This window comes from Gossypium hirsutum, chromosome D11 (assembly GCF_007990345.1).
Source record: "Gossypium hirsutum isolate 1008001.06 chromosome D11, Gossypium_hirsutum_v2.1, whole genome shotgun sequence".
Classification (NCBI taxonomy): Eukaryota; Viridiplantae; Streptophyta; class Magnoliopsida; order Malvales; family Malvaceae; genus Gossypium; species Gossypium hirsutum.
The window spans coordinates 56,909,747-56,937,312 of record NC_053447.1 but is presented as its reverse complement, the minus strand read 5'-3'; the positions used below and the strand labels follow the sequence as shown (position 1 = coordinate 56,937,312).

Here is a 27,566-nt window from a genome sequence, read left to right as displayed (position 1 = left end):
AAATAAAAGTGTTAAAATTCTTAAACTTTTCTATATTGTGAAGAGAATCTTATATATGTTTGAATTTTTTTATGGATATATGATTTTTTTAATCAATATATAGATTTATGTATCTAAAACATGACATATAACCCCATTAAATCATGCAATTCACTTATATGTTAACTATGTAATTAGTGTCATAATCTTTTTTTTATATATACAATTGGTGTCATAATTAAAGTGTGAATGTGAAATATCCCAATTCATCTGATAAATTAAGGGTGAGTAAAATTAAGTCAACTAAAAAAATTTGATTTTTTTAATTTTGGAGTTAATCAAATGAAGTTATTCGGTTTTTTCGAGTTAACTCAAATAAGTAATTCGAGTTTTGTATTCGAGTCAAGTTGAATTTTAAATTCGAATAACTCGAATAATTCGAATAACTCAAATAAAAAATTGGGTAAATACTCATTCGATCCTTGTCAATTTTGAAAATGAACAAACTGATTTCTTTCAACAAAAACCACAAAAAAATCAAAATATTTATAAAAATTCAAAATTTATATTTAAATAATATATTAAAAATTCTAAAAGAATTCTCAAGAATATATAAAAAAATTTATTTTTTTAGAAAAATCTAAAATAATAATTTTGGGACCTAAATAAGTAAATTAATGATTCAAGTTTATCGTACTAAATTATTTTATTTTTTTCTTTTATTTTGCTTTAAAAGAGCTTGAAAATATTTATGGTTTTAAATTGATATGCTTTAAAATGAAATTAGTTATATTGTAATAAGATTTTAATTTGATATGTTTAATTTTTTAAATTTAACTCGAACAGTTTTACTCGATTCGACTCGACTCAAATTTCATTTTACTCGAATTGATTCAAAAAAAATTCAAATCGAATTAAGATAATAAAATGAAACTCATCAACTTGATTAACTCAACATTTTTTTTACTCGGTTCGACCAAACACTCACCCTTATAATAAATCATAGCGAATTGATCCCATCAATTAAAACAGTATGGGTGATATAGTTGGAGATTTTATATAATTGGAGGTAACTCAACTATTAAGCTCTTTGAAAGTTGAGTGGGAACATTTTATTTGAGTATGAACAGAACAGTTACATTAATACAAGGGATACCAAATGCTTTTTTGAATGAGGAAGAGGATGAACTCCGAAGAAGCACCACAAAGATTATATAAAATCAACAACATGAGCAGTTGATTGAATTTTAGTTCGATTGACATGTGTATTGTCATCAATGTAGGAGGATGTGGGTTTGAGTACACTGAAGCGCATTATCCTCCTATTTATGAGCTGAGGAGGAATACTTACATATTCATATTGTTTATTAATTTCCATTTTAATTAATGTTAATGGGTAGGGATGAACTTGATAATAGTTAATGAAAAATGATGGTACTCCACTATCTACATTTAATCATTACTAAGGGCTTTGTTAAAAAGTGACCTAATTCTTCAAGTTATAACTACTTGCAATTTAATCCTTATTCAATAATGACTAACCTTTTCCTTTAGTAATATTTAAACACTTAGTAATTCGATCTTATAATTTTGTATATGTCTCGTACTACTCGATTAAAATTTCCAGCTAACTTAATTTAAGAAAATTGATATTAAAACTGAATTTTTAGACACCGATGAAAATAGACCATAAGTACAGATACTTTAATGGCAAATAGCTCATTTAGATTATGGTTGAAAAAGTATCAATATCTCTTCCCTAGGCACTAATACTTGTGCAAAAATGCATGATTAAGGTCACTCTTAAGGTCCTTGATTAGCACTTCAACTTTATTAGCAAGGACTCTAAAGGCTTATTTTTTAAAATTAAAAAATAAATAAAATTTCAAAACTTAATGTAATCTTATCAGTAAAAAAGAGATATTTTTTTAATTCGTTACTGAAAAATACTTTTTTTTGTCACCAAAAACAAGAGTTTCTAATTTTGGTATGCATGAATTTTTATTTATTTAAATACGTATGAATATATAAATTTAATATTCTTTTCATAATTAATTTTGATTTTCAACGACCACTTCAATCACTATATGCAGAGGTCGCAAATTTCGAGGCCGAGCTTGTTTTTACCAGAATTGACTTAAATCTAGAAAGAGCTCAAAGGAAAAAAAGAAATTGGAAAATCTTAACTCAAAAGAAAAATTCCAACCTGAAAACTCAAATTTAATATAAAAATAAAATAATCAAAATTTATTTTATTTTAATATCTTAGAAAAATGAGAAATTTTATAATTTTAACTACTCATGTTTCTCATTATCAATATTGGGAGGTTTTAGAATATTTAAAAGGGTTAGGATATATTTTTAAAAAATAATTTTAAAAAAATTGCTAATAATATTTTGGCTTCATAATAAGAAAGAGATTTTAGAAAATTTGAAGTTTGAGGTTTAAGTAGCAACCAGTTTTATTTAAATGTTCTAACTTTATTAGTGAGTTTCGTTCAATAATTTACTATAACTATTGTTTATGATTGGTATTGGTGATTGTAACTTCTTCCGAAACATAATTCTTAAAAAAATGAAAATTTAGATTGATTTCTTGAATTTGTCAAATTGAAATGTGTATTTTTAACTTTTTATTTGGAAATTTCAATCTAATCATTAAAATAGTAAGTATTTTTTTTTTGTGAAAATTTGTCAATTTAAAATTTTGGTTACGTCATCTGTATATGATGTGGCATATAATTGATAAAAAAATAAACATATTAAGTTGACAAATTTTGACAAAAACTACTAACAATGATAATGATTGAACTTGAATTTTTAAATTGAAAAACTAGAAGAATTTAAATTTTTTTAAAATTTTAAAATGAAAAGATTAAATTTCAAAATTGATCAAAGTATAAGAACTAATAACATATTTTAACTAAAAATAAAAGTAACTAATGAATAAATATATAAAATAACAAGTTGAAAAAGAAATTTTGTAAATAAAGGTTACTACAAAATTAGACTTGCCCATTGCCCCTACCTGAATGTCCATTCAAAAAGTGAGAGGGTTTGAATAAAAAATATAGGTTCAAAAAATAGACTTGAACAAAAAATAAAACTCATTTTCTAAACGGAATGAGCCTTGGGTAAGTTTTTTTTCTCGAGCCCGGCCCAACCTGAATTTGCAGAAAAAAAATACTGTTGCTGTTTTTTACTCTTTTTTTTTACTATTTTTTTATTATTTTACTATCATTCCACTATTATATTGCTACTATTTTGTTGTTATTATTTGAATATTGTATAACTCTTATTTTATTATTAATTTTGTTACTATTTTAAGGTATTTTCTTGTTAAATTGCACTTATCTTAGTGTTATTTAAGTATATATATGTTTATTTTTATTTGTTGGGAAATATTTATTTTAATGTTTTTAGTGTGTTTGATTCATTATTTTTTTAAAATTCATTTTTATATATAAAAAATTTTAGTACAAGCGGGTCGAGCTCGAATTTTAACATTTTTATTCGAGTTGAATTTTGACAAAATTTTAAGTCTATTTTCAAGTCGTAAATCTAAATATTTTACTTGACCCAACACCACCTCAACCATGGAAGCTCTAACAATAATGGTAACAGTAATAGAAGAAGTAATTTAGAGTTTGATAGGTAGATAGAGACAGTTCCATTACTACTGTGTTTGCCCCACAAATCCTATAAGAACTCTTTAATGCACAAAACAATATACAAAATTGTGAAAAAGCGAAAGCCCATTTCCTCTTTTAAAGCCCAACAGTTGCATTAATCTCAGTGCCAAAACTCTGCCTTATTATAGGATACTTGATTTTAAATGAAGCCTATACGAATCTACCTTGTAACGGTCATATTTTTCAAGATCTTCTTCAAATTCATTGACCAGTTTCTTTGGCTTTTATTTTTATTTTATTTTCCCATTGATTTTCTCTTCTCTTTCACTCTCCAAGAAGACTATTTTCTTGACCAGGGAACTTTTTAAAGTGAACCTTTTTGGAGAAGTCAATTAGGGTGATAATGGGTTGCCTTCTTTTTGCTTGTTTTTCTGCTTCCAAGAATGAAAAAGACCAGCATGTGGTGGATGGGACTTCCTCTATTGATCAGGTTTGTTTTGTTCTTCACCTTCATGGTTTATGATTCTTGGGTTTTTTTTTTAATAAATTTGTACCATCCAGAAACCTGAAGCCAATGAAGCTGTTCAATCAAGTAAAGAAGATTTTGGGATACCCTTTAATCCCATTATAGTGAAAAAGTAAGTTATGGCAATCCAGTTTCAGGCCCTTTTTTTTAAATTATTATTTATGTTTATGCACGTGTTGATTTGCTTGTTTCATGTCAATTTATGTAGAGAGAAGCTAGGGGAGCTATTGAATAACAGTGGTGAAGAGAAGTTAAGTTTTGATTTGTATGTGAAGACTCATGAGGAATTGGCTGTTGAATCATCTGAGAAGTTGTTGAAAAATGATGAGGGGAAGGAGAGTGAGGAGACTGTAGTTTTTAAGCCTCAAAACAATAGATATCAGAACAGTGCAGAAAGTGAGGATGAATTGAATGATTTGGATTTAGAAATAAATGATTTAGATGATGGTAATGAGGATGATGGCATTGAAAAGGCTAAAAATGAGTCACAATTGGTAATAGAAGAGTCATCTGAGTCACTGTTTTCTTTGTCAATAGAGTCTAGGAAACAGGTTTGTGAAGTTGAATCAGATGAGAAGGAAGTTAGTAGTCCAATGCCAATTGTGTTAAATCGAAATGGTAAAGATAAGGGTGGTCAGTATGTTCAATCAGTTTTGAATCCTGTAGAAAATCTTGCTCAATGGAAAGAAGTGAAAGCAAAAGCAAGCATACCATTGAATCTTCAAGAAAAGGAGAACATCAATGTAGAGCAAGGTTTTGGTATACCGATTAGTGCAGAGCCTAGTTTTAAGCTTGCAAGTTCAAAACTATGTTCCAATGGGAAGATGGTAGGGAAAGAAAGTGCTGTTGATACAAGTCTTTCAAGCTGGTTAGTGGAACCTGAAAACACACCGAATTCAAAGGCTAGTACTAATTCAGTGGGGAATTCAGCAATATCCCAGAAGATGAATTCACCAAGAAGCCATGAAGATAGGCCTATTTTAGGAGCAATAACAATGGGAGAGCTTAAACAGCGTTCTGCATCCAGTTCTCCAAGAAAGTGCGGGAGCTGGAGTCCAGATGAAGCGCCTATCATAGGGACTGTTGGGAGCTATTGGAGTCATACTGGCCAGAACATAGATACTGATTCAAGCTCTCCTAGCAAACGAACACCGAGACACATTCAGGTATACAAAGTGACTGTCGTTGGTGTTCATATATACATTTTGCATATATATATGTTGGAAGTGATGATTATTTTCGCAGGAAGAGAGACTGAAGTTGAAGGCCATACCATTTGGAGCAAGGTTGGAGAGAGCTCTGGATACAGGGATTGCAGGAGTATAGTAGGTCTCATCACTATGAGAGATCCTGGGAGATAATTTTTCTGCTGCATAGTGCATTCCCATGAATGCTTCTGTTTATATGCTCTTTTTAGTTTTTGTTGTTTGATTTTTTAGTTGATTTGGCTTTGTGCGAGAATTAGAATTAGTCAATAACTGAAGATCCTTCGGGACTAGATTCTCTAAATGATTCCTTATTTGGATGATAAGTCTGTCCTGTTATGGCTACATATTTTTGCACGAAAATAACAATCTGCTTTGACACCAAGCTCAAAGATTTGAGCTATTTTAAACCTCTCAAACATGGAATGGATCCCGAAAATCATCTAATCAATCCCGGTCAAAGTTTGGCATTGCACCCTTCGGCACGTACCCAGGCAAGAACATGGCTGAGAAACAGGGGAGCTAAATAGAGCAGCTCACAAGGTCAAACGTGATACTTGAATTTTTTTAAAAAATGTTCGATGTGGTACACGTTAATGACGAAATTATAGATTTACTGTAAATGGATTTTTTTGGGGTGTACAATAGTGTTTCTATGGTGACTGACCATAGTAGGATATTTGTAGTTTCAAAGTTATCTAAGCGTTTACATATAAAGTAACTTTTGAGAACGCCAGAAATAATGGCAACAGGAATTCCCTACATTATCTTCTTGTGTTCGTCTTGGCCCTCATTGCGCATTGGCAGCTTTACTTTTATCGATGATTTGGCTGTTGAAAATGTATAAAAATGAATTAATTTACATCCACAGTATCCAGCAAGGATGTCACATGTCGTGAAAGAGTCGCCTTATCTGGTCAATGTCTGCTGGCATTAATGTGACAGGGCAGCGCTTATACTGTGGCAAAGAAATACAGAACAAACCATATAAGTTCTTCCATGTAAAACAAATCTACACGAAGTTAAATAGAAATAACGATGAAGATCCACATGGATGATCTAAATTTATGCATACAAGGTACATTTCACTGTAAACTAGTAAAAACAATTAAATCCGTAAATGCATGAAACAAATCTTTAGATCTTTTCATAGCTGTGCTGGGACACTTTGGTTTGAAGAAGTGGGTCATCTTGAAGTTGGATAAGAGAGAAATTGCTTCTCAATCAACAAGACAAAACATATATTCATTTGCTTAGAAAAGCCATGTATTGAAGGTGATTTAAGAAGATATATTCAATATTACTAGACTACAAAAGGGAGCCGCTCAAAAAGAATTCATAAAAAGTATGAATCAATGAAGCCATTTTGGCAAGTTCCCCTATATCATCATATGCGAACTGTGAAAGAATTTATTTGGTTCACCAAATAGTGTTTGAAGGCCTTACCTGAGAAACATACTTGTGTATACAAGCATAACAGAAGACAAACCCTGAAACTGTAACTACTGATGGATTTGCACGCTTCTGTGAGCACAATGGACAGATTGTTCTATCGGGTGGCAAGGGGATCCCATCCTTGGTGACCTGCATAGATGATAAGTGAGTTATTTGGTTTTTGAGTACCAGAGTGATAAAAGCTTGCTCCTCCTTATTCCTTCTATGTTCAGACTGACATTTGATAAATAGAAACTGCTGCCAAAATCCTCAAATAGTTGCATAGTTTAAGAAAAATACAATGAAAGAAACAAATGCCATCATATCCTAGGTGACATATCCCAGGTTTAATATCCAACAATGCATACAATGAAACATATGTAGAAACATGCTCCTACATAATTCTCCATTTTACTAAAAGAAAATGGTCCACAAAAGACTGAGGAATGGTTTTGTTTGCATTTGTCTGCATGGCCATGTGTGAGAAGATAGAGAGGTGAATTTTTCACCTTTGGGGGTGGTGGTGGCGGCGGTGGAGGATACACAGTTGGAGCTGACATTCTCTCCTCGGCAGATTGATACCACCATTCCATCATCTATGATTATTGTACACGAACAATGGTTATCCATAGTGAAAATGAAATCATAGCAAATTCCATTACTATTTCCAGAAAAGCATGAATGTTACATAAAAATAAAGGTTCAAAGAACAAAAAGTGGCATAGAATAGTTAACACACAAATATTATCTCCGGAAAGGATGACACTTTTACGAATTGTCAGATTTAAATAATATCAATAACAAATCTCAGTGATTGCATGGGTTTAAGGAAAGTGAATGAAGGTTAAAGAAAAAACTCATACGAGTTTAAAAAAGCATCTATCAAGGAATATTACAAGTCATCATGGCAATAACTTAATTGTAGAGCTCACGGGTTTGGACTAGAACAAATAAGCAATTGATTGGTTTAGTTTCCTTTGGTCCAACTATTTCAGATTTTTGCTTTGGAAAATGTAATATCATATATTTTGCATAAATTATGTTTTTCAGATAAAGTTATTAGATAGCAATGATATATATTACCCCTAAACGGCTAAACCACAAAAGATGGTAAATTTAATAACCAGTAAACCACACTTACTTTAAAGATAAATACTGCAGCAATTAAACCGGTCTGTGCATAGTCCAACACCGCATATGTGCATTTAAGCAAAGCTCCTTGTACTGCCTGAAGGAATTATATTGTCTAATCAATATGCTAAATTTAACATAACATTAGTTAAAGTTAGATGGAATATCTTTGAAAACAATCTCAATAGTCCTAACTAAAATATTTATAGAAAAATACCTTTAACCATGGAGGACCTGGAAGCCTCTCACGCTCACGATTTCGAATTTTGGATATTCTAGAAGACGTATCCATCTACCTTGACATCAAAATGAGTATACTGAGTATGTGTGCATAAATATAATATAAATAAGAACAAAATGCACAATAAATAAAATTATCATCAACACTTAGGTCTTCTGTAACCAAGCATGTATCTCTATGAATGTCTATAGGGCTTGGAAAAAGCATTAAGCAACACAAATACTGCTCCATGGATATTCATGTAATACATGCAGACAGAGAACAGAAGTTATTGTTGAATCTAATACCAATTCTTGCCCCGTTGCTCGACAAACATGAATCCCAAGTGCATGTAATCCAACAGAATAGAACCCAGTAGCATCCAGAAGATATAAAAGTTGATAAGTAAATGTTAGTCCTGCACCACAATAATCCAGATTAGATTAAAGCATGTAACTTGAGATCCAACCAATGCACGGTCAAAAACAGCTAATGGACCCTCAAAGCTCTTTCAAGAAATTATTACAAATATAAATATCAGAAAACCTACATCATGGAGATTTATACTAGATATGTTGTAAATCATTACAAATATAAATATTAGAAAGCCCCATGCTCAGCAACCACAATTTAACTATTAACTGGACACCACTTTAGGTCACGGCAGTCCATGAACAATGATTGGATTAATAAATTACTTTCTTTCTTGAAAACAGGGGTACAAAATGATAACTTAGATCTGAACACACCTTCAGTGGTAGCATGAAGCCATGGATAACATACACCTATAATTTTCTGAATATTCTTTGCCAATCGTGTTCTTATTGTTGCTTCAGTTTCTGTGGATGTTCTTGAAGCAATAGAAGCCTCAGCTTCATCAAAGTCAACATCTTCAAATCTCTCATCACCAGGACCCCATAAACTAGCTTGAAGCCTGGCTTCCCTTTCTTTGTTATAAATTGAATGCAATTTTGACTTAAGGTAGGGCAAAACAACCTAGAAACACATAGCAAATCAGAGGTTACTACTGCTCTAGTAAAGGTTGTTGGTCATACAGCATTTAAAAGAGTTCACGCTGTAAGTACACAAAGTAATTTTCTACGACAAAATATAATCGCTCATACGGAAGAACTTCAGTAGATTACTTGATTATAAGGTTTATAAAACATCTTAATAAGAAAAAAAAAGGAGAAAAAATATGTAGAATTCTACCAAAAATACAACTGAAAGAACTCTCTGGCGCTTTTCTAGACTAGAGTGTTGGATCCCATCATTAGACTTTGATCGGATATCAGCCTGTTTTGTTCTTATTTTTGCTGCTCTCCTCCGCAAACCATATAGAGACTCAGAAAAAGAAGCATCTGTATAAGAACGGTATATTAGAAAAATGAATCTCATCAATTGAAACAAACATGCATCTTCCAACAACAACAAACAAAATTAAGGTAATATTTACACCAACAGTGCAAACATCATATAATGGGCATTGTTATAAGGTTCCAATATAACAAACTAGTTAACAAGATGTTGAATTCCATTAAGGGCTGATAGTGATAGTTTTGCTTATGCATTAAATAATTAAGTTTTCTCAAAAAAGGAAAAGCCCGTGTACTACAACTTCCTTCCACAAACAAGCTGGTCGATTCTAGGCTTCTGGCTAAGGTTCATTGATGTTTAAAAAAGTAACAAGGAAAGCTCGTTCTATGTGAGATGATCTTACATAACTCATTTTGAACAAGTGAGATCATGGAGTTCAGTCATGCCTTGAAATTTAAGAAGCTTTCCATATCACATTAGAACACCCAGAATGAAATACATTATCACAAGATCCTATACATGGCTCAGACTCCGCTTATTTCTCCTACACCCTACAACCTTAACACTCACATCTTCAAAAGGGAATAAATTTCAATGGGTGAATGGAAGAACAGTCATATATAACACATCAGACATTTTTGAAGACTGTTTCTATCATAGATTACAACATATATCACACAGAAGCAACAAAAACAAATCTACAGTTCACAGAGACACAAAATGGAAAACTGATTATTATTCTATATGTACAATGAAAGCATGGTAGTGAAATCAGAATGAGCATTAAAGTTTAAAAAAAAAAGATGTAATTCGGAAGAAATCTAAAACTAGGATACATAAAGCACTGTCTAGAATGCGAAAATAGGAAGATTCAAATACATGCTGAGCAAAAAATACCTAAAAAGGAAATTTAAGTAATAAAGAAACTAAAAGAAAATGAAAGCAGAAGGAAACCTGTATTTCGAAGACTATGAGTCTCAAGAACCAACATCAGCAAAGCAAAGAATTCATCTTCATAGTCTAAGACCTTATGAAGGAACGGCCTTCTCAATGCTAATACCTATAAATTCACAAATAAACCTCAAAGTATTTAATATTCGATTATAATAACAATAATTGCAGCCAAAAAAAAATGTAATTAATGCAACAATCTGAAAATAGAAATTGTAATAAATCTAAAAATGCCACTAAACAAAAAGAAAAGAAGCTAATTTGAAACAAACTGAAACTTGTTTCCCAGGTACTTAATTTAAACAATCAATTTATTTCATTCTAAAAGTTTCAGAGACAAGAATATACACAAAAACCAAGATTTGACCCTCTAGGCAAAATTTATAGAAAAACTGAACAATTTTGAGAAATAAATAAGGAAAACTAAAATGGGTATTCCATAAATACATAAAAAGTGCTTTTTTAATAATAAAAAAGGCAAAGAGAGACAGATAGAGGGTGACCCCAATTGAGTAAGTGAGAGCTCCACGGAGACTAGCCGGGAGTTGCTGAGCAGCAGCCATTTCAAAGAAGGTGGGACGAGCCCCTTGTCCTCCCACTTGAAACAACATCTTCTTCTTGTTCCGCCGCTTCTTTCTCTTCTCCTGAAACTTTCCAGCTTCGGCTATCTTGATTTCGGGTTCGACCAGGTTTCTTTTTTTTTTTCTTCCAATTTGGTTTCTAGAAAATTAATTTAGTTTCTTTTTCTTTTTGTTTTTGTTTCAGTTGTCTTCAGATGACAGAGTTTTCGATTTTCAAGGGTCTTTGGTTCAGCACGTTAGGATGACAACAATTTTACATTTTAGTATGAGTTAATTACATAATACATCCTCAACTATGACCTGGATTTTAATAGTCCCAAACTTTAAAATGTTCTAATTTCATACTCAAGTTATCAATATCAAATTAATTTAGATCATTCTCTCGGCATATCCATTAACTTGGGTGTTAAATACCAGGTCAATTAAAAATATTTTGAAGTTTAAGGACAAATTTAAAATCTGGTGATAGTTTAGGGACGTTTGATAACATTAACCCTTTAATTATTAGATTAATTTGGGCATTTCTTCGTCATAATTTTAATTTTGCATTTAGGTTTCACTGTGATGACCTTTTAATTCTTTTTCTTTTTTGGGTTTCCTTGTTATTTAAAAAAAAAAGTCGAAGATAAAAACAGTTTGGTGCTCAGCATTTTCTGCAATTACATTTTTGTTCATATGAAAAGAAACCAGTTGTGAAGGGCAAATTGCTCGTAAGATTTTATTACCAAATGTCATTCATCTGCTTCCACCCAAGACCTTTTTATGATCATGACATATAGCTTACAATTCTTTCAAAATGAAAGAATATATTGCATGTGGTCAAATGTTAGAGAAATACACATAAAGATGGATGTATGATGTAATGTTTCAACAACTGGTTTCTATCAGCATATTTATCTGTATTAACAACATCATCTCCAGGAGCAGAGATATGTTGTCTACAAAAGATTATTTATCAGATGTTAAAAAGTCTAAGAATCCTGCTATTTCTCTGTTCTTGCACGTTTTGAGACTGAGAAACCGGACTCATCATGGACAGTCGATTCTGTTTCCAGCATCTTCAGCTTCGTGCTTACACCTGAGGAGCTTTTGTCCTCGTTAGTGCCAGCATTTCCTGGACCAATCCCGGTTCTTGAGTGATCTTGCTCTAAAGCTTCTGAATCTGATTTACCGTTGTTGCAAGGTGGATGCTTTGAGCCTGGTAATGGTGCAAGAAGGTCATCCGAGGCAGAAGAGGGAACCCCACCTTTTTCATCCTCCACCTTTTTTTGTTTCTCAAACATCATTTGCAGATACCTCCCTTGTTCTTCGATTCGTAGCTGCAAATTTCTCTGAATCTGGAGAAAAAATGTCACCGGCATTAGAAAATATATGTGCATCTATATAGCACATACATCCATGCTTTTAACGATGCATGGGGTGCAAACGATCTGCAGCAACTCAATAAAAAAGGGTTCAACATGACTTTGTTTGGAAAATTAGAAATGGGGTATGCTGGGAAAATTAGAATTCCACATAACAATGTTAAAGTAGCTAATTATAAAAAGCTCCGAGACCCTAACATGGTGAAATCTTGGAAAAGAAGTTATTATAATATAAGTAAGAAGCCATAGCCGTGCTTTGAGTTAACCTGCATAGTTTGTGACAGAAACAAATAAATGCTTAGTTACCAGTAGCATACCTCAAGTTGTTCATGGAGCTGCTTCTGAACTTCCACCTGCAATCGCAGTGCTTCAGTAATTCCTATACTCCTGTGACGAGAAATAAAAAGGCCAGAACCATACAGATATACTCAAACTTTCTTACAGGAAAGTGAGGTTAGTGCCAAATCTCACTATGCTAAAACTACACATTCTGATAAATTTGCAGATCATAGATCGAAGCTCAAGACAGAGATAATTGAGACTTCAATAGAATTTAAAAATGGTAGATAAACTTTACTTCAAGATACAAGGAAAGAGAAGGTTACTTACGTCTTCAAGTCTATCGATTTCATTTCCTCGATTGAAGTGATTCTTTTCTCTGATGTTCCTGCAATGAGAAGCAAATTATACATCTTAACAAACAAGAAAAATCAAAATGATAATATGAAAGTACAGTGAAATGTTGTTGAAAGTATTATAGCTGTCTTACCTTCTGATGTTTCTGGCATGTATCTGGCCGTTCTATATTTCTGGATTCCGAACAGGAAAATGTTCCAGTAAACTTATAAGATTGTTTGAGAAAGTAAAAAGGATCCATAAAACGAGATTACATACAGACCTGCAGATGACTTTTAACATGATAGATTGTTAGGCCTTCAACATTCATAAGTTTTAAGATGCCTTTCGGAGTAGCTCCTGTAAGTTTAAATTACTTGATGAAATTAGCAAATGATGTAAACAGATAATTTGCCTACATGCTAATGAGATGAAAATACACACGTTCGCTGCCACCCAGCTGATTAACAGCTTCCAAAAAGGCCTCATGAAGCTCAGGTGTCCAACGCATACGAGGCTTTGTAGGAGGAGCAGTGGATGATGGGTAAGCATGGCTAGAAAATTCTCCATGTGGCACAAGTTGATTCTGATGAAACTGAGGCTGTTGCTTTGAGATATCTCCAGAAGGTTTTGGCACCTGATACATTTTTTAGTTTTCTCATTAACCAAAAGATAGGCAAAACTAGAAAAAGTACATCGATAAGGTAGATAGATCATATCATCTACGTAAGCCAAAGGCTAAGGTAATGGGGTTTTCAGCCATGAACAAGTCTTGGCCTTGATAGCTAATTCCGAAATAGTAAAAAAAAAAAAAATCCATTAGTTGACATTATAGCAGCAGTGGCAAAATTGTATCACCTCAAGAATCACAAAGCTAGTGAAGCTATGTGAAAGAAATTAAAGAATGAATATCAAAAGCCGCTCGAGACATTTCTGCACCTACTGCTTCTAATAGAATCTAGGAACATACCTCCACTCTGGGGTTTAAGACATTGGTATTATCAAGAATCTTACTCCAGTCTGGATCCACAACATTGATCAAATCATCCGCCCATTCCTGCCAATTAGTTTTCTTGTTGTGATCCTCAGATGCCAAGACACCGGTGCTGCTTTCCACCAGTTGATTTGGAGCTGGAGTATTTTCAGGCAAATCGAGAAACATTTGAAGCCGGTCTAAACTCCAAGAAACATCCTTATTTCCTTGTGTGTGAATAAGTGAAGCTGTGGACTGTGAAAAAGAAGCATCTAGTGGTGGCAAAGATGCTAAATCCCTTGATGACTGGGAAATGAATGCGGGATTGTGAGAATGTTGAACATGTGGTAGAGCTGAGGCACACATATGGTCGGTGACTATGGAAGGGGACAAAGACGAATTCCCAAGGGTACCATTGCTGGGAGCTAAGGAAGATTCTTGAAGCGATGCAGAATTCTCCATCACTTCCCTTCCTGAGGAAACCTGAAAAGAACTCGGCGAAGTAGAATACTTGTCTTTAAAAGAAGTAAGAGCCAGAAAAGATGAAGGCATAGCAGCAAGACCTAAGTTCCTGATTCTCAGCTGTTTTATATCTAAATATCAACAACCTGAATAAGCAAAGCAAGATGCCTGTTAATGCCAGATATCGAGAAACTCAACAATCTTTGCTTCAGCGTCTCTAACATATTTTACACATTTATTCATCAAACAAATCATTGCTATACTCTTAGTTTACTGCAGACAAGTTTTCGCTTTGATAACATAGACAGCCAAACAAATAAATGAATAAAATATCTCTAGAAACAATACATATAAAGCTGACATGATGATTACAAAACAACTTCTAGTACATAGAAAATTACCGGGAAAAAGCACATTGCGAGCATCACGGTAATTTCACTTCACTTGGGTTTGGTTCCCGTCCATTTTTCAATACAATTCTAGTCACTATTGACAAGTATGACCGTCTCTATTCATGGATGAATCCTACACATATGAACAGTGATGTTGAATGTGTTGGAAAGAGATAAAAAAAAACTAGGATCCCAACACCAACCTAAACCAAAACCATAACATCGATTTTCCTTATAAAGATGAATTTTTATAGTATTTGCAACTGGCCTACAATTCAGTACCAATAAGTCAAAGCCACAAAAGGAAACCATAAGGGGGCAAGAAATACACTCATTTTACTTTTTTCGTATAAGCAAAGAATCAACAAGAACAACTTGAGTGATTTTTCACCAAAAGCTCCCAACATGTTGACCAACAAGTTGATATATCTAAAAAGGGAAGAAAATCGCCATAATAAAAAAGACAATTTATTTACAGCCAAAAAAAGCAGGAATATCAGATTAGTCACCACTCTCCAGCATAATCATTAGCTGTCTCCAAAGTTAACAAGAAAGTAAACTACATGCACACACATACAAAAAGTGTACCTATTCCAGTTTCAATCAATAAATTTATAGACAAAAACCTGAAAATCAATCCATGAAGCAAACAGTCAATAACACAAAATAAACCAACAAAAATCAGCAAATAAACCTGGTTACTAAGCAAAAACAGAAACAGCCCATTTTATAACAAGCTAAGAAAAATCAAAATTCAGACAAGGAGCACTTTTAAGAATTGGGTATTGAAGGTTAATCTTAGTTGAGGTCAACATATAAAAGCAGATTTAAGAAAATGAAAAGAAGAAGAAGAAGAAGAAGAAGAAGAAGAAGAAGAAGAAGAAATATTAACGAATCTTACTTGGAAACGGTGTGAAATCAAGGGTGAATGAATCAGTGGGAAGTCGATGATTGGATAGAAAGGGCAGATGTCTTGGAGACCCAAAAAAATCGAATTACCAAAACAAGGAAAGGGAAGAGCAGCATAGGAATGAAATATTCTTTTTTGATTAACACACGTGGTGGCTCTGGTTTTGTTTTCTTCTCGGTTTCAACATGGTCACGAATTTTATTGCAAGTAGGAAAAAAAAAGTACTTCCTGTTTTTTTTTGGGGGGGAAAACATCTTTTTCGTCCCTTACTTTTTCACATTTTACAAATGACACCCTACGATTCTATTGACAAGTCAAATAACAATGGAATTTCATTCCCCTTACAATTTTAACTACATAGAAATATATTTCTTTCTGAATGTTACACAAAAAACTATTATTGTGAATTATGATTGTGAGCTTTATAACAAGGGAATCAAATTTCATTATGTTTTATTTCAAAGAAAAATAAATTGAAGGGGTTTTAAGCATAATTTATCATTTTGGTTTGTTGGCGTGTGTTATTATGAGAGGCTGAGGACATAAATTAGTGGTTTTTTTTTTTTGTTAATAGATGCAAATCCACTTAAGATAAGATTTGTCGATTAGTTTATTTTGGAATTTGGTCAAATTAAAGGTACCGCTTGCCAAAGAGTTCTGTTTAACTTGTGGAGATGAAAATTCTGGGAATCTGGATTTTCTAAAACAATTATATGAAAATGATTAATTATATATTTGTATTTGAACAATTAAAACGTGGTGCAATGAATACAAGATCTGCGCCCCCCCCCCCCCGCGAAAGAACAGACCTCCCCTTGCAATGGATGCCATGGCTTGAAGCTTCCAAAACCCAGTAATCTTCTATCTTTTTCTACTTCAATTTCAATTTCAATTTCAATTTCAAATTGTGATTACACTTTTGTTGTTTCTGATTAATAACAAAGAGTCTATGAGTTGAAGGTTTTATGAATTGTTTCCTTTTTTTTTTCTCTTCATTTTGGGAATTGGAAATATGATATGTCTTGTGCAATTTGGAAATATGATTGAATTGATCATTTTTGTTCTTTTGCTATATAAATAGCTTTGACTCTGTTCATGCTATGTTGGAGGTTTGGATTAGGAACACAGGTCTTAGGGTTTTTTTTTTTTTTTTTTGGTGTGTGTGGGGAAATTGTGAGATTATGGCTTAGAAATTGCCAACTATGTTTGCTTAGATTGAACTAAGAATTAGGAGTTGAATTTTAGTATTGTTGTCAAAAGAATTGGATGAATATATAGGCAGTTGAATTATCATTGTAATTGAAGTTCCACTGAATCTAAAAGCCATTAGTTTACTAATCAAGTCCTAGGACTAGGAAGCCAAATCAGACCTTACTGCCGCAAACTTAGCACCATGCAGAGGTACTCCATCAACGTCTACGATTACAGATAATCCATTAGCTGTTGTCTTGTCAGCTTCACCGTAGTTGCCATCATTTTGGAAACAATCACTCTCCTGCTGCTGCAGCCATGCCTGCTCCAAATTCCACAACACCTCACCCATCGTTGGCCTTTCACCGCCCTTCTCACCCAAACATTTCCTTGCTATGTCTGTGAATGTTCTCAGACTTGTTGGATCTATTTTTCCTTGTAGATACGGGTCAATGATTTGATCAACCCTCCCTGATTGGTAACAATGCAATGCATGTCAGTTGCAGAACAGCAGGTCTGGCACACAATACCTCAAACAATACTACCCCAAAGGAGTACACATCTGATTTCTCAGTTAACTTCTGACAGGATAGTAGTACTCTTCACATCATGGTGTATAATGCTATGCTTCGAACCTGTATGAAGGTAATGCAACCCTCGAGCTGCACCAATACAGATTGTGAGCCTTCGCGTCCATGAAAATGAAGGCTTCTTCATCTTGTATAGATGATCATGCAAGGTGCCGTTTGCCATATAATCGTAAACGAGTATCATTTCTTTTCTTTCCTTGCAGCATCCAATCAAAGAAACCATGTGGCGGTGTCGGAGCTGTGATAGCAGAAAAATTTCTGTCTGGAACCCATTTAGTCCTTGGTGAGAACATGGATTGGCTCGTTTTATTGCAACAACATTGGATAGTCCAAAATCTGAAACCTTGGCCACCCAATTCTGAGCTAACAGGATATTAGTACTCTCACATCACGGTGTATAACAACATGATTAATTTAAATACTCTTTTATTGTTTTTAAACTGCAAAAAAGTTAAGAAAATGAATGGAGAAGCAAAGCATACAAATATTTTCTAAACAAGTTTTCCTCTTTGCGAATCAGATAGCAAACTCAAAACTTTTCCTTCAATGAGATTAAGCTCCAACATGTGCACATCTCTCTAAGGCAATTGCCTTTGCTGTTTTAAATTTGTCACCAATGAACATTAGAAGCAGAAGTCACTAACTATGATAATATTTAAGTTCTAATATAATCAGAATATATGTAGATACAAAAATTGGGACAATGTGAACCTTTCAAATGTGACCAGACTACCTTCCTGCTACAGCGTTCTTTCAGCAAAATTCATGCAATGCTAAAATGCAAAAGTAATGACTCAATTAAGCCATCTAAACCCTCAAAAATAGTCCAATTTAGAAATTCAATCAGGGCTTAGGCAAATTGGATTTTTAAATTATTAAATAAGCAAAGAGCCCCAAAATATAGAGATATGAAATGCTTTATCCTATGAGAGCACTCACTATATATTTAGCGCACAATGTAGGAGAAAGGTAAGCATGAATACAGCTAAGAAAATTGCTATCTCAACATTCCTATGTAATGAGCTTAAATCCCTCTATTATAATAAATGAAATTAAACCGTACGAAATGTCCCTTTAGAAAAATGAGTCTATGTCAAAATTAAAGTGTAAAAGTAAGAGATAAACGCAAAATATTTAAAAGAAAACGGATGGCATTTGCAACAAAATACACACGAACACAAAGGTCATATGCATCGGAGCCTCTGTTCATGTAAAGGAAAAATATGGAGATAACATAATTGGAGGGATATGCATTCAACAATTTTATTAGGCACAACAGACAAAATTAAACCAAAGTCATTCATCATTATAGAGCCCAAACCCGAGCCAGATTTCACTGTTTTGATGGGGTTGGAAGTTTCCATGAAGTAGTCAAGAAAACTATCTACCATGATCTAACATATATCACTCTCCTTACTCCGCCATGGTTGCTTACGACTCAAGGCAGAGGAGAATGAAGGCTAGTTCCCTTTTCTGATTGCCTGTGAGACATTTTGACAGTCCCTCATATCATGTGCTCTTGAATGAGGATGTGCTGATACGGTGAGATGGTTCTTATCAGCTAGTTTTTCCCACACTGATGAAAACAGATTTGCAGTCCCGACCAAGGTGCTGTCAGACATAACTTGCGTTGTATTCAACATCTCATGAGAGCGGAACATTGATTTTGTATCTCCCTGGTGAAGTTAGTTAGTCACTAATAATTGGGTATATAATACTTGTATGTAAGCATCACAGCAAGGGTTTAAGCATTCATCATTCAAATCAGGAAAAATAAGTACTTAATGGTCCATGTCACTAATGATCGGGTGTGAGCATCGGATTCAGTACGAGACAAGGGAGGGGAGGCAGGGGCACTGCTCCCCCCACCCACAAAAATGGGATAATTATTCTTTAGATCCCAAAATCTATAAAATTATAAGTTAATGCATGGTCAAATTATAGTTTGCCCCTCAAAATAATGAAATCTTGATTTAATCATTCTAAAATGTATGAAGATATAAACTAATATAATTATGAAATTACATTTTAGCTCAAACAAAAATGTGTGACTTAATCTCAATCTCAAAAAATTTCTAGTTTCAACCCTAGGATCCAGAAATGTGTCCATTATAGATATGTTCAATCATTTTCAAGTTTAGAAATTACCTAGCTTCTTGCCAAAAGAATTGTCACAATCGTCACATTGGCATATGGCAGAGCATCCGACTTCAGCCTAAAAATAAATGAAGAATATTTGTGCAGTCGGATTAATTAGAGGTAATTACAACCATTTATTAAACACAAATTCGAGCGTTGTCGGTTTATGTCTAACACCGACTTGTTCAATATTTTAAAGAGTTCTTTTTCATATACTTAGAGAGTCATATAACATATCTATGCCAAGGTGTATATTACACATGATGGAGCTACAAAGTTAAAACATACTCGATAGCAATCGCAGTACTTTTTTAGGCATTTTGTCCTCTTGCATTTGCATCCCCTTCTGTGCCTGGGTGATCCAGCGTTCATCAAGTTTCCATGACCCTGGCGCATAGTTTCTCATGTCAAACACTTACGGGATTACACAAATTTAAAGGGAAAAAGGTGTAAGATTATAGAAGTTATAATTACAGTAACATTAGGAGAATCATTGGATGGGAAAACAATAGGTGAAGCAAATGCAAGAGGGTTACGCAATTCAATTTGCTGTCGAGTATCAAGAACAGTATCGTCATAATCTGTATTGTTGGAACAGTTCTGGCATGCACAATTCTCGCAGTAAATCTCTGCTGCAAAGCACTCACAATAACTGCCAATCACAACAAACAACAAAACTCAACAGATGTACTCCAAACTCTTTTCTTTTTTTCAGCACCGTCTGGACGTTGGGGGTATGATGTTCCAAACTTCTTCTAAATACATGAAGAAAACTAAACATACCGATCTTGGGTATATGCTTAAACTGAGTCCGAGTAACATAGTACTCAAGTGAAATGTTCTATCTAGCATGTGAACTTACAGTTTCAAACATCTGGATCTTATGCAGTTGCAGTGTTTCCAGGCTTGAATCTTCACTGGGAATGTTTCTCTATTCCTGAATTCAACAAATCCCGCAGCTAAAAAGCAATGTGAAAATCATTCAAGTAAAAAATATTATGTAAACTTGCCTCTCTCCTTTTGAGCTAACTTGGGATTTGGATTGTTGGTCAACCATGTCAGCAAATTGTTTACTTCTAAGCAGGTGAAGAAATGACACTTCCTGAGAATCCTCCATTTTTTCTGGTACACGACCTCCATGGTGATCACTATCAACATGATCACTGACTCTCCCAGCTGGTGAAATCAAAGGATGATGGTTTAATGGTACGACTCCCCCAGCTGGTGAAATGAAAGGATGATGGTTTAATGGTAGAATATAAGATGGGAGCGGAATCGACATGCCCTGATTTCCACCAAGGAAAGTGGGCTGAGAATCGAAACCTTGACTCACATGTTCCAAAAATTCATCAGATTCAACATGTTCCGAGATGTTTTTAGATGAAAAATCCAACATCCTACGCCACCTTTCATCACCGGAAATCTCAACCACGCCATCATTTGCGTTATCCTTAGTTTTTTCAGTCGTCACTTCTGAAGCATTGAAACAAGCACCACGTGTTTCGTCATGTTGAGCCCAGTATTCACCATTTTTTATCATAGAATCGTCTTGGTTGTGACCATTTGAACTTGACCCACCAATTTTATCTCTATCAGCATAGACAAAACAATCTTTAGTTATGAGCAAAGTGATTAGTTGACTTCCAAAACTATTATAAGTGAAAAAAAAACACCTTTCAACGAAGCTTAAGCATATTGGTCGTTGGTGTACATTTAGAGGTGGTGAGTTAACCAATGAAGAAATCGATGGAAAACTGAACTCAGAAAGCCTTTGATTACACAGTGATGCTCTCGCTCTGGATGGCATTATAGGAGAGAGAGCATTGAGAAATTCGGAAACCGGAGATTTCTACAATAAAAACAAAGGTTTTACCAATTATGTGTTTATTCATTTCTATACTTTTAGGTACACATGTTTGGGGAAAATAAAAAAGGAAAATATACAAGCCAAATTGTTTACTTTTTCAGAAGTCGTTACTTTTTCCGAAGGAGAAGTAGAAGGAGTCGTTTCTTTTGCCGGAGGAGAGGTGGCAGTAGCAAGAGTCGTTACTTTTTCCGGAGGAGAGGTAGCAGTAGCAGGAGTCGTTACTTTTTCCAGAGGAGAGGTAGAAGAAGTCGTTACCTTTTCCGGAGGAAAGGTAACAGGAGTCGTTTCTTTTTCCGGAGGAAAGGTAGCAGGAGTCGTTTCTTTTTCCGGAGGAAAGGTAGCAGGAGTCGTTTCTTTTTCCGGAGGAGAGGTAGCAGGGGATGATGCCTCAATGGCATTTCTGGAAGACTCCATCGATATTTCAAGAACTTTTTGCTTTTGAAGATTTTCTCGAGAAAGTGATAAGGATGATAATAAACAACCCAGTTGCTGTTTCTTCTCCTTCAGGGAATCGACATTTGACGGTGATTGGCTTTCAAGTTTTGCTAAATCAACCTGAAACACTCAAAGGAGAATCAACGAAGCTAAAATGATTATTAGAAAATGAGAGAAAATATAGAATTCATTCATAATTTGCCCGATACATCAGGTCTGCATTTATACACTGAGATAACAGAAGCAACAGAGGCTCAAGAAACTGTAACTAATTGTAATAGAATACTAATTGCAACAGAATCATAACCGGTTAAGCTAACTACTTCAAGTGCTTCCCAACTTCAATATTTTGCAACTGCTCTGTACTTGCTAATCATGTTTAACTGAAGAGATGAATTGTGAATAATATAGAAAGAGCCAAAAATAAATAAATAAATAAACAATATTTTAACTATTTTAATTTTAAGAATAAAATATTATTTATTCTTTCAAAAAATAAAAAAAATATATTTTTATCCAATAAAGCTAAAATACTTACTTACTAGCTAATGAATAAAAGAATGATGAAATGTAAATTCTGGATACAGATAGATTTATATAAGTATGAGAAAAAAATAAATTTTAAGGATAAATAATATTTTAAATATTTTAACTGTTTAAATTTAAAAATCAAATATTATTTATCCTTTCATAAAAATTTTAAAAATATTATTTATCCTTTCATAAAATTTTAAAAAATATTATTTATTCTTTCATAAAATTTTAATTGCTTAAATATTAAGGATAAATAATATTTTAAATATTTTGACTCTTATAAATTTAAGGATAATATTTATCCTTTCATAAAATTTTAATTGTTTAAATATTAAGGATAAATAATATTTTTAGATATTTTGACTGTTATAAATTTAAGGATAATTATTATTTTTCATAAAAATTTAAAAATATTATTTATTCTTTCATAAAATTAAAAAGTTTTAATAACAAATTTGGCTATTAACACTTGCATGTTTTGTCAAATGGCATTAATTGTATTTTTAAGCATTTCTTGACTACCAACCTTTGTTCTTTTTTTCAATCTGTTTTTTCTAATAGATTTAATAAAAGTCGTTAAAAAAATATGAAATATTTTTAATGAGATGTAATTTATTACTAAGATAACCCAATAAGATAATTACATGTAGAAAATAATAAAATAAATAAATAATACATTAAATTAAAAACAACTCTTAATTTAAAGAAAATAAACATAATTATCTAAAAAAATAACTCAGTAGAACAATTTTTCAGTAAACAAACTATGAAAGATTGAAAGCTTTTGAAAGAAAAGAAAAATTGAAATTTATTTATTAAATCTGTTAGAAAGTGCATATTGAAAAATAACAATAAAGGTTAATGATAAAAAAAGACACAAAAATATAATTAAGGCCATTTTGACAAAACATACCAACGTTAGTGGTCAAATTTATTATTAAGGCAATTAAAAATTATATATTATTGATCCAAGGAAGCTGCTTACTTATTAACTAATGATTAAAAGAATGTTAAATTGTGAATAATACAAATGGGAAATTCTGGATACATATGGATTTAAATAAACAACTAATTTCACTTGCGAGAAGAGCAAAAATAAATAAATTTTAAATATTTTAACTGTTTAAATTTAAGAATCAAATATGATTTATAATTTTGTAAAATTTTAAAAGATTAAGGATATATTTTGATTGTTATAATTTTAAGGATAAAATATTATTTATCCATTCATAAACTTTTAAATAATATTATTTATTCTTTCATAAAATTTTTAATAATATTATTTATTCTTTCATAATATTTTTAAATTTTAATTATTTAAATATTAAGGATCAATGCATTCAATAGCCTTCTCTGTTGAATTATCACTTGTAATTGAAGTTCCACTGAATCTAAAAACCCTTGTAATTGAAGACAAATCAGTCCTTACTGCCGAAAACTTGGGATTCTTCAGCGCCCGATCGGGGCTACGATCTCGGAGAACTCTACTCCTGGGGTGGGATCTGAAGCACCATGCAGAGGTACTCCATCAGCGTCTACGATTACAGATAATCCATTAGCTGTTGTCTTGTCAGCTACACCGTAGTTGCCATCATTTTGGAAACAATCACTCTCCTGCTGCTGCAGCCATGCCTGCTCCAAATTCCACAACACCTCACCCATCGTTGGCCTTTCACCGCCCTTCTCACCCAAACATTTCCTTGCTATGTCTGTGAATGTTCTCAGACTTGTTGGATCTATTTTTCCTTGTAGATACGGGTCAATGATTTGATCAACCCTCCCTGATTGGTAACAATGCATGACCCACTCAGCCAAATTTACCTTCTCCTGCTCTTCCTCCATGTTTTCTGTCAGTTGTAGAACAGCAGGTCTGGCACACAATACCTCAAACAACACTACCCCAAAGGAGTACACATCTGATTTCTCAGTTAATTTCTGACGCTTGTAATACTCTGGATCTAAGTACCCAAAGCTTCCCTTCACCATTGTAGTAACATGCGTGTTCGATTGGGTTAGCATGTTGGGGCCAATTTTTGATAGTCCAAAATCTGAAACCTTGGCCACCCAATTCTGATCTAACAAGATATTAGTACTCTTCACATCACGGTGTATAATGCTATGCTTCAAACCTGTATGAAGGTAATGCAATCCTCGAGCTGCACCAATACAGATTGTGAGCCTTCGCGTCCACGAAAGTGGAGGCTTCTTCATCTTGTATAGATGATCACGTAAGGTGCCGTTTGCCATATAATCGTAAACGAGTATCATTTCTTTTCTTTCCTTGCAGCATCCGATCAAAGAGACTATGTGGCGGTGACGGAGCTGTGATAGCAGAAAAATTTCTGTCTGGAACTCATTTAGTCCTTGGTGAGAACATGGATTGGCTCGTTTTATTGCAACAAGATTGGTGCCACCATTAATGGATCCCTTGTAAACTTTCCCATAACCTCCAGCTCCAAGAAGTAAAGCATCAGAGAAGTTGTTGGTGGCTACCTTTACCTCATCAAATGTGAAGTTCTGGCAATGGTCAGATGATTGAGACTGCATGAAAGCTTTTCTCTGCCCTTTCCAATCAATTGCAGCTACTATTTGCCAAAGAGTAGGTAGATAAAATAGTAAAAGAATGCAACTCATGATTTGGGCGCAAATTTTGAGAGCTTTATAACTTGCACCTTCTTTTCTCCATGGATTTGAGTACTTTGCCATTCCAAATGAAAATGTTCCGGCAAGACTGTTGTTGGAATCGGACAACTTGAAAATTTCTAACCCGTTTAAGATCGCTGGCTTGAATGTCCTGATTGAACCATTTCCATTATGTATTGAAAGTGACAGATTTTTTCTCCTTTTGGTATGTTCTGAAAAATTTACGATGTAATCTCTATAAACCGGAATACCTGCTCCATGGCTCCAGAGAAATATATCTGCCTGATCTTCAGCAGTTTGATCCTTAATATAGACATGGAAAACTCTGTAACCAACACCCTTAGCCTTATTTGAGATCTCACAAAAATGGAGTCTAACAAGGTAATAGAAACCAGATTCAACTGGCAGTAACCATGTAGCTCTACTTTGATTACTTCCATCAGCAACGACGGTCCTGGCGGAAGCATAAACTTGCATAGGACCAACATAAGCTGGTATTCTGGAACTTTGCTTTATTTGAACATCTGAGATGACGATACCCGAGTTACTTCCATCAGTTGTCAAAAAACTTGCATCGGGTATCCATTTGCGAAACATGCCAGTATCTTCCAGTGCAGGAATGAACTCTCCACCTATGTTCAATCGGTGCATCATCTCAAGGGCTTTCGAATTCTTGATATAATACGGAGAAGCTTGTCCAATCAAGGGCAGCGAAACAGCTTCTTGGATGTAAAGATTTGAAGGCATCGAGACAACCTCAATCTTGTTCACAAATGCAAATGCATCAGAAACATCCGGTGATGGGGTGAACGTTACATTTAGCACCCCATCATCGACGTTGGTACAAAATTCCTTCACAGTGTAACTATCATGTAACTGAAGTTTAGAATATGAAGCAACGGATGTTTTGAGAAGAGTGAAGTGAGCAACACTGACAGAGAACAATGCTTTGGACATATGAAAGCCTGAAAATGAGAATGGATTGAAATGAAGTCGAATGAACTTGGGACCTGAAGATACAGGAAAGGTATATGTGAATGGTTTTTTGTGGATGCAAAGTTTTGGTTTTTGATGATAAACAGGTGACAAGGGATAATATTTCGAGACGACAGAGAAATTAGTTCTAGGAACGTGAAGGGAACCAATATCATCTCTGTCTATAAGGAATGGTAGATCAGATGAGGAACAATCTAGGATTGAGATATCTGTGGGCTCATAAGAAGATGCTACCTCAACAGAGACAGCGACTAAACTATTTTTATGTGTTATAAATAAGAAAGTGCAGAAAGACAACAACATACCAAACATGGAGGGCATTCGGCTTCTGGCCATGTTTTGGTTCTTCTTAGACATAGCTGAAGCTGAGGACTCTCCACTGTGTGTAGACAAGAAAGAAGCCTAGAAACTTGCACCATTAAGTAGCAAATATAACCATATGCATGTACTTTAATTCCACAGGTTGAAAGTTCAAACTAATAACAGCCTAGCATTAAGAGTCTTCTCCCTGTGGAAGTGGATTACTTCTTATCTATTCGCCTTTTCTTTCAGTTAGTCAAGCATGAGTAGCAAACACGTATAGAAGTCTTGTCCTTGCCCCACCATTGCTGTCCCCTAAAAAGGTTTCAATTCCAGTCTATTCTTGAATTATCAAAGCTGCAATTTCTTGAATTTCTAAGCAAGTTGGTAAAAGCATAGTAGCAAGGCTAATACGGCCTTCTATCACAAATATAAATCTTTATTTAAATGGAGTTATACGTAAGGATAAAATTACAAATCATAATCAAAAGATAGTATGTTATATAAAGAACAATGAGACTGCATTTTGTTCTCCTACATTCAGTTTTAGATTTCATTGAAAAACAAAAACTTACTTGATTTTCTCTGTAAACAAAAACTTATGGTAACACCAGTAATAGCATCAATGGTAACTTCTCCATGATTTACGAGATACAAAAATAAATCTAGCAAAAGTATCCATGAATATGATATTATATATGAAAATTATTACTCAAAAATAAATACGGATTTAAAATTTAGTGAATTTACATAATCGTTTGATGTAACACTGGTCTTGATTTATTAGTCAGAGACAAGATCACATGATGAAAATTGTCTACAATTTTACAGCTTAAAATTTTCATAATATAGATATCCATTGTCTAAAAAAAATTATTTTTCTGTCATTAATTTCATTAACGGCAAAATATCTTCTAATATGAAAACCATTTAAAATTAAATAACAATGGAAAATTGCCATTTTCATTCCAATGGCCAAATGCTATTTTTTTCCCTATTGACATAATGCGATTTTAAACTAATAAAGCGGCATGACAATGTGCCTTACCATTGTGCCCAAAATTTGTTGGTTAAGTTGAGTAAGTATGCAGAACTCTAAATTCATTTAGTCACATTTCAAGTTTTTAATGACCTCTTTTTATATCAATAAATTTTTTTTGTATTCACAACTGTATCTAC

The 27,566-nt window shown here is 33.6% G+C and overlaps 5 protein-coding genes and 1 long non-coding RNA gene across 17 annotated transcripts; 2 read left to right on the top strand and 4 right to left on the bottom strand.

The window, feature by feature from the left end:
• The first annotated feature begins 3,776 nt into the window (after positions 1–3,776).
• LOC107928761 (uncharacterized) lies at positions 3,777–5,668 on the top strand. Its single transcript, XM_016860027.2, has 4 exons — positions 3,777–4,101; positions 4,173–4,249; positions 4,346–5,303; positions 5,383–5,668. Exons 1-4 carry the CDS (start codon positions 4,015–4,017, stop codon positions 5,461–5,463), a joined length of 1,203 nt encoding a protein of 400 aa, XP_016715516.2. The 5' UTR covers positions 3,777–4,014; the 3' UTR covers positions 5,464–5,668.
• A 261-nt stretch (positions 5,669–5,929) lies between these two features.
• LOC107928763 (peroxisome biogenesis protein 12) lies at positions 5,930–11,616 on the bottom strand. The gene is made up of 10 exons (XM_016860029.2): positions 10,899–11,616; positions 10,399–10,504; positions 9,340–9,488; positions 8,877–9,123; positions 8,436–8,545; positions 8,125–8,199; positions 7,918–8,004; positions 7,286–7,372; positions 6,789–6,926; positions 5,930–6,300 (listed from the first exon to the last, which is right to left on the bottom strand). Exons 1-10 carry the CDS (start codon positions 11,004–11,006, stop codon positions 6,229–6,231), a joined length of 1,179 nt encoding a protein of 392 aa, XP_016715518.1. The 5' UTR covers positions 11,007–11,616; the 3' UTR covers positions 5,930–6,228.
• Positions 11,617–11,752: 136 nt separating this feature from the next.
• On the bottom strand, positions 11,753–15,874 carry LOC107928756 (protein PHR1-LIKE 1). Of its 8 annotated transcripts, none has more exons than XM_041104545.1 (9): positions 15,684–15,874; positions 14,792–14,915; positions 13,926–14,411; positions 13,375–13,592; positions 13,239–13,248; positions 13,110–13,149; positions 12,950–13,007; positions 12,658–12,727; positions 11,753–12,313 (listed from the first exon to the last, which is right to left on the bottom strand). In XM_041104545.1, exons 2-9 carry the CDS (start codon positions 14,813–14,815, stop codon positions 11,960–11,962), a joined length of 1,260 nt encoding a protein of 419 aa, XP_040960479.1. In that variant the 5' UTR covers positions 14,816–14,915; positions 15,684–15,874; the 3' UTR covers positions 11,753–11,959. The 8 variants fall into 8 exon arrangements, with proteins under 8 accessions (XP_040960479.1, XP_016715505.2, XP_016715507.2 ...); XM_016860016.2 differs by having other exon boundaries at positions 13,239–13,315; positions 13,400–13,592; XM_016860018.2 differs by lacking the exon at positions 14,792–14,915 and adding an exon at positions 14,492–14,536 and having other exon boundaries at positions 13,239–13,315; positions 13,400–13,592.
• Positions 15,875–16,412: 538 nt separating this feature from the next.
• Positions 16,413–17,969, top strand: LOC107928720 (uncharacterized). Of its 3 annotated transcripts, XR_005920637.1 has the most exons (3): positions 16,450–16,545; positions 17,326–17,528; positions 17,677–17,969. It is a non-coding gene; the product is annotated as an uncharacterized lncRNA (long non-coding RNA). The 3 variants fall into 3 exon arrangements; XR_001692688.2 differs by having other exon boundaries at positions 16,413–16,545; positions 17,384–17,969; XR_001692687.2 differs by having other exon boundaries at positions 16,451–16,545; positions 17,326–17,969.
• LOC121223321 (receptor-like protein kinase FERONIA) lies at positions 16,542–26,735 on the bottom strand. 2 transcript variants are annotated; one of them, XM_041104539.1, is made up of 2 exons: positions 24,185–26,735; positions 16,542–17,309 (listed from the first exon to the last, which is right to left on the bottom strand). In XM_041104539.1, the coding sequence occupies exons 1-2, from the start codon at positions 26,442–26,444 to the stop codon at positions 17,044–17,046; spliced, it is 2,526 nt and encodes an 841-aa protein (XP_040960473.1). In that variant the 5' UTR covers positions 26,445–26,735; the 3' UTR covers positions 16,542–17,043. The 2 variants fall into 2 exon arrangements, with proteins under 2 accessions (XP_040960473.1, XP_040960474.1); XM_041104540.1 differs by having other exon boundaries at positions 16,542–17,361; positions 24,237–26,735.
• LOC121223322 (uncharacterized) lies at positions 18,723–22,434 on the bottom strand. Of its 2 annotated transcripts, none has more exons than XR_005920636.1 (8): positions 21,573–22,434; positions 21,286–21,461; positions 20,623–21,201; positions 20,475–20,549; positions 20,149–20,264; positions 19,901–19,999; positions 19,622–19,688; positions 18,723–19,149 (listed from the first exon to the last, which is right to left on the bottom strand). XR_005920636.1 is itself a non-coding variant. In XM_041104541.1 (8 exons), the coding sequence occupies exons 1-8, from the start codon at positions 21,891–21,893 to the stop codon at positions 19,118–19,120; spliced, it is 1,527 nt and encodes a 508-aa protein (XP_040960475.1). In that variant the 5' UTR covers positions 21,894–22,434; the 3' UTR covers positions 18,723–19,117. The 2 variants fall into 2 exon arrangements, 1 of the variants encoding a protein (XP_040960475.1); XM_041104541.1 differs by having other exon boundaries at positions 20,087–20,264.
• Positions 26,736–27,566: the final 831 nt, after the last annotated feature.

Bases quoted from the DNA above. Each gene is read 5' to 3' on its own strand.
- LOC107928763 (XM_016860029.2), bottom strand. From the start codon at position 11,006: ATGTTGTTTCAAGTGGGAGGACAAGGGGCTCGTCCCACCTTCTTTGAA. The intron at 7,373-7,917 runs GTAAGTGTGGTT...CAATAATCATAG, and splicing joins CTGCAGTATTTATCTTTAAA to ATGATGGAATGGTGGTATCA. The intron at 6,301-6,788 runs GTAAGGCCTTCA...TCTTTGCCACAG, and splicing joins TACACAAGTATGTTTCTCAG to TATAAGCGCTGCCCTGTCAC.
- LOC107928761 (XM_016860027.2), top strand. From the start codon at position 4,015: ATGGGTTGCCTTCTTTTTGCTTGTTTTTCTGCTTCCAAGAATGAAAAA. The intron at 4,102-4,172 runs GTTTGTTTTGTT...TGTACCATCCAG, and splicing joins GGACTTCCTCTATTGATCAG to AAACCTGAAGCCAATGAAGC. The intron at 5,304-5,382 runs GTATACAAAGTG...TTATTTTCGCAG, and splicing joins GAACACCGAGACACATTCAG to GAAGAGAGACTGAAGTTGAA.
- LOC121223322 (XM_041104541.1), bottom strand. From the start codon at position 21,893: ATGGAGTCTTCCAGAAATGCCATTGAGGCATCATCCCCTGCTACCTCT. The intron at 20,265-20,474 runs GTAAGTTCACAT...TGTGATTGGCAG, and splicing joins AGATCCAGATGTTTGAAACT to TTATTGTGAGTGCTTTGCAG. The intron at 19,150-19,621 runs GTAATTTCTAAA...TAACTTCACCAG, and splicing joins TTCTTTTGGCAAGAAGCTAG to GGAGATACAAAATCAATGTT.
- LOC107928756 (XM_016860014.2), bottom strand. From the start codon at position 14,480: ATGCCTTCATCTTTTCTGGCTCTTACTTCTTTTAAAGACAAGTATTCT. The intron at 13,316-13,399 runs GTGTGTATTTTC...TTAAACTTACAG, and splicing joins TCAGCTGGGTGGCAGCGAAC to GAGCTACTCCGAAAGGCATC. The intron at 13,150-13,238 runs GTCTGTATGTAA...TTCGGAATCCAG, and splicing joins ATGTTAAAAGTCATCTGCAG to AAATATAGAACGGCCAGATA.
- LOC121223321 (XM_041104539.1), bottom strand. From the start codon at position 26,444: ATGTCTAAGAAGAACCAAAACATGGCCAGAAGCCGAATGCCCTCCATG. The intron at 17,310-24,184 runs ATCCAACAAGTC...AAGGAAAAATAG, and splicing joins GTATCTACAAGGAAAAATAG to ATCCAACAAGTCTGAGAACA.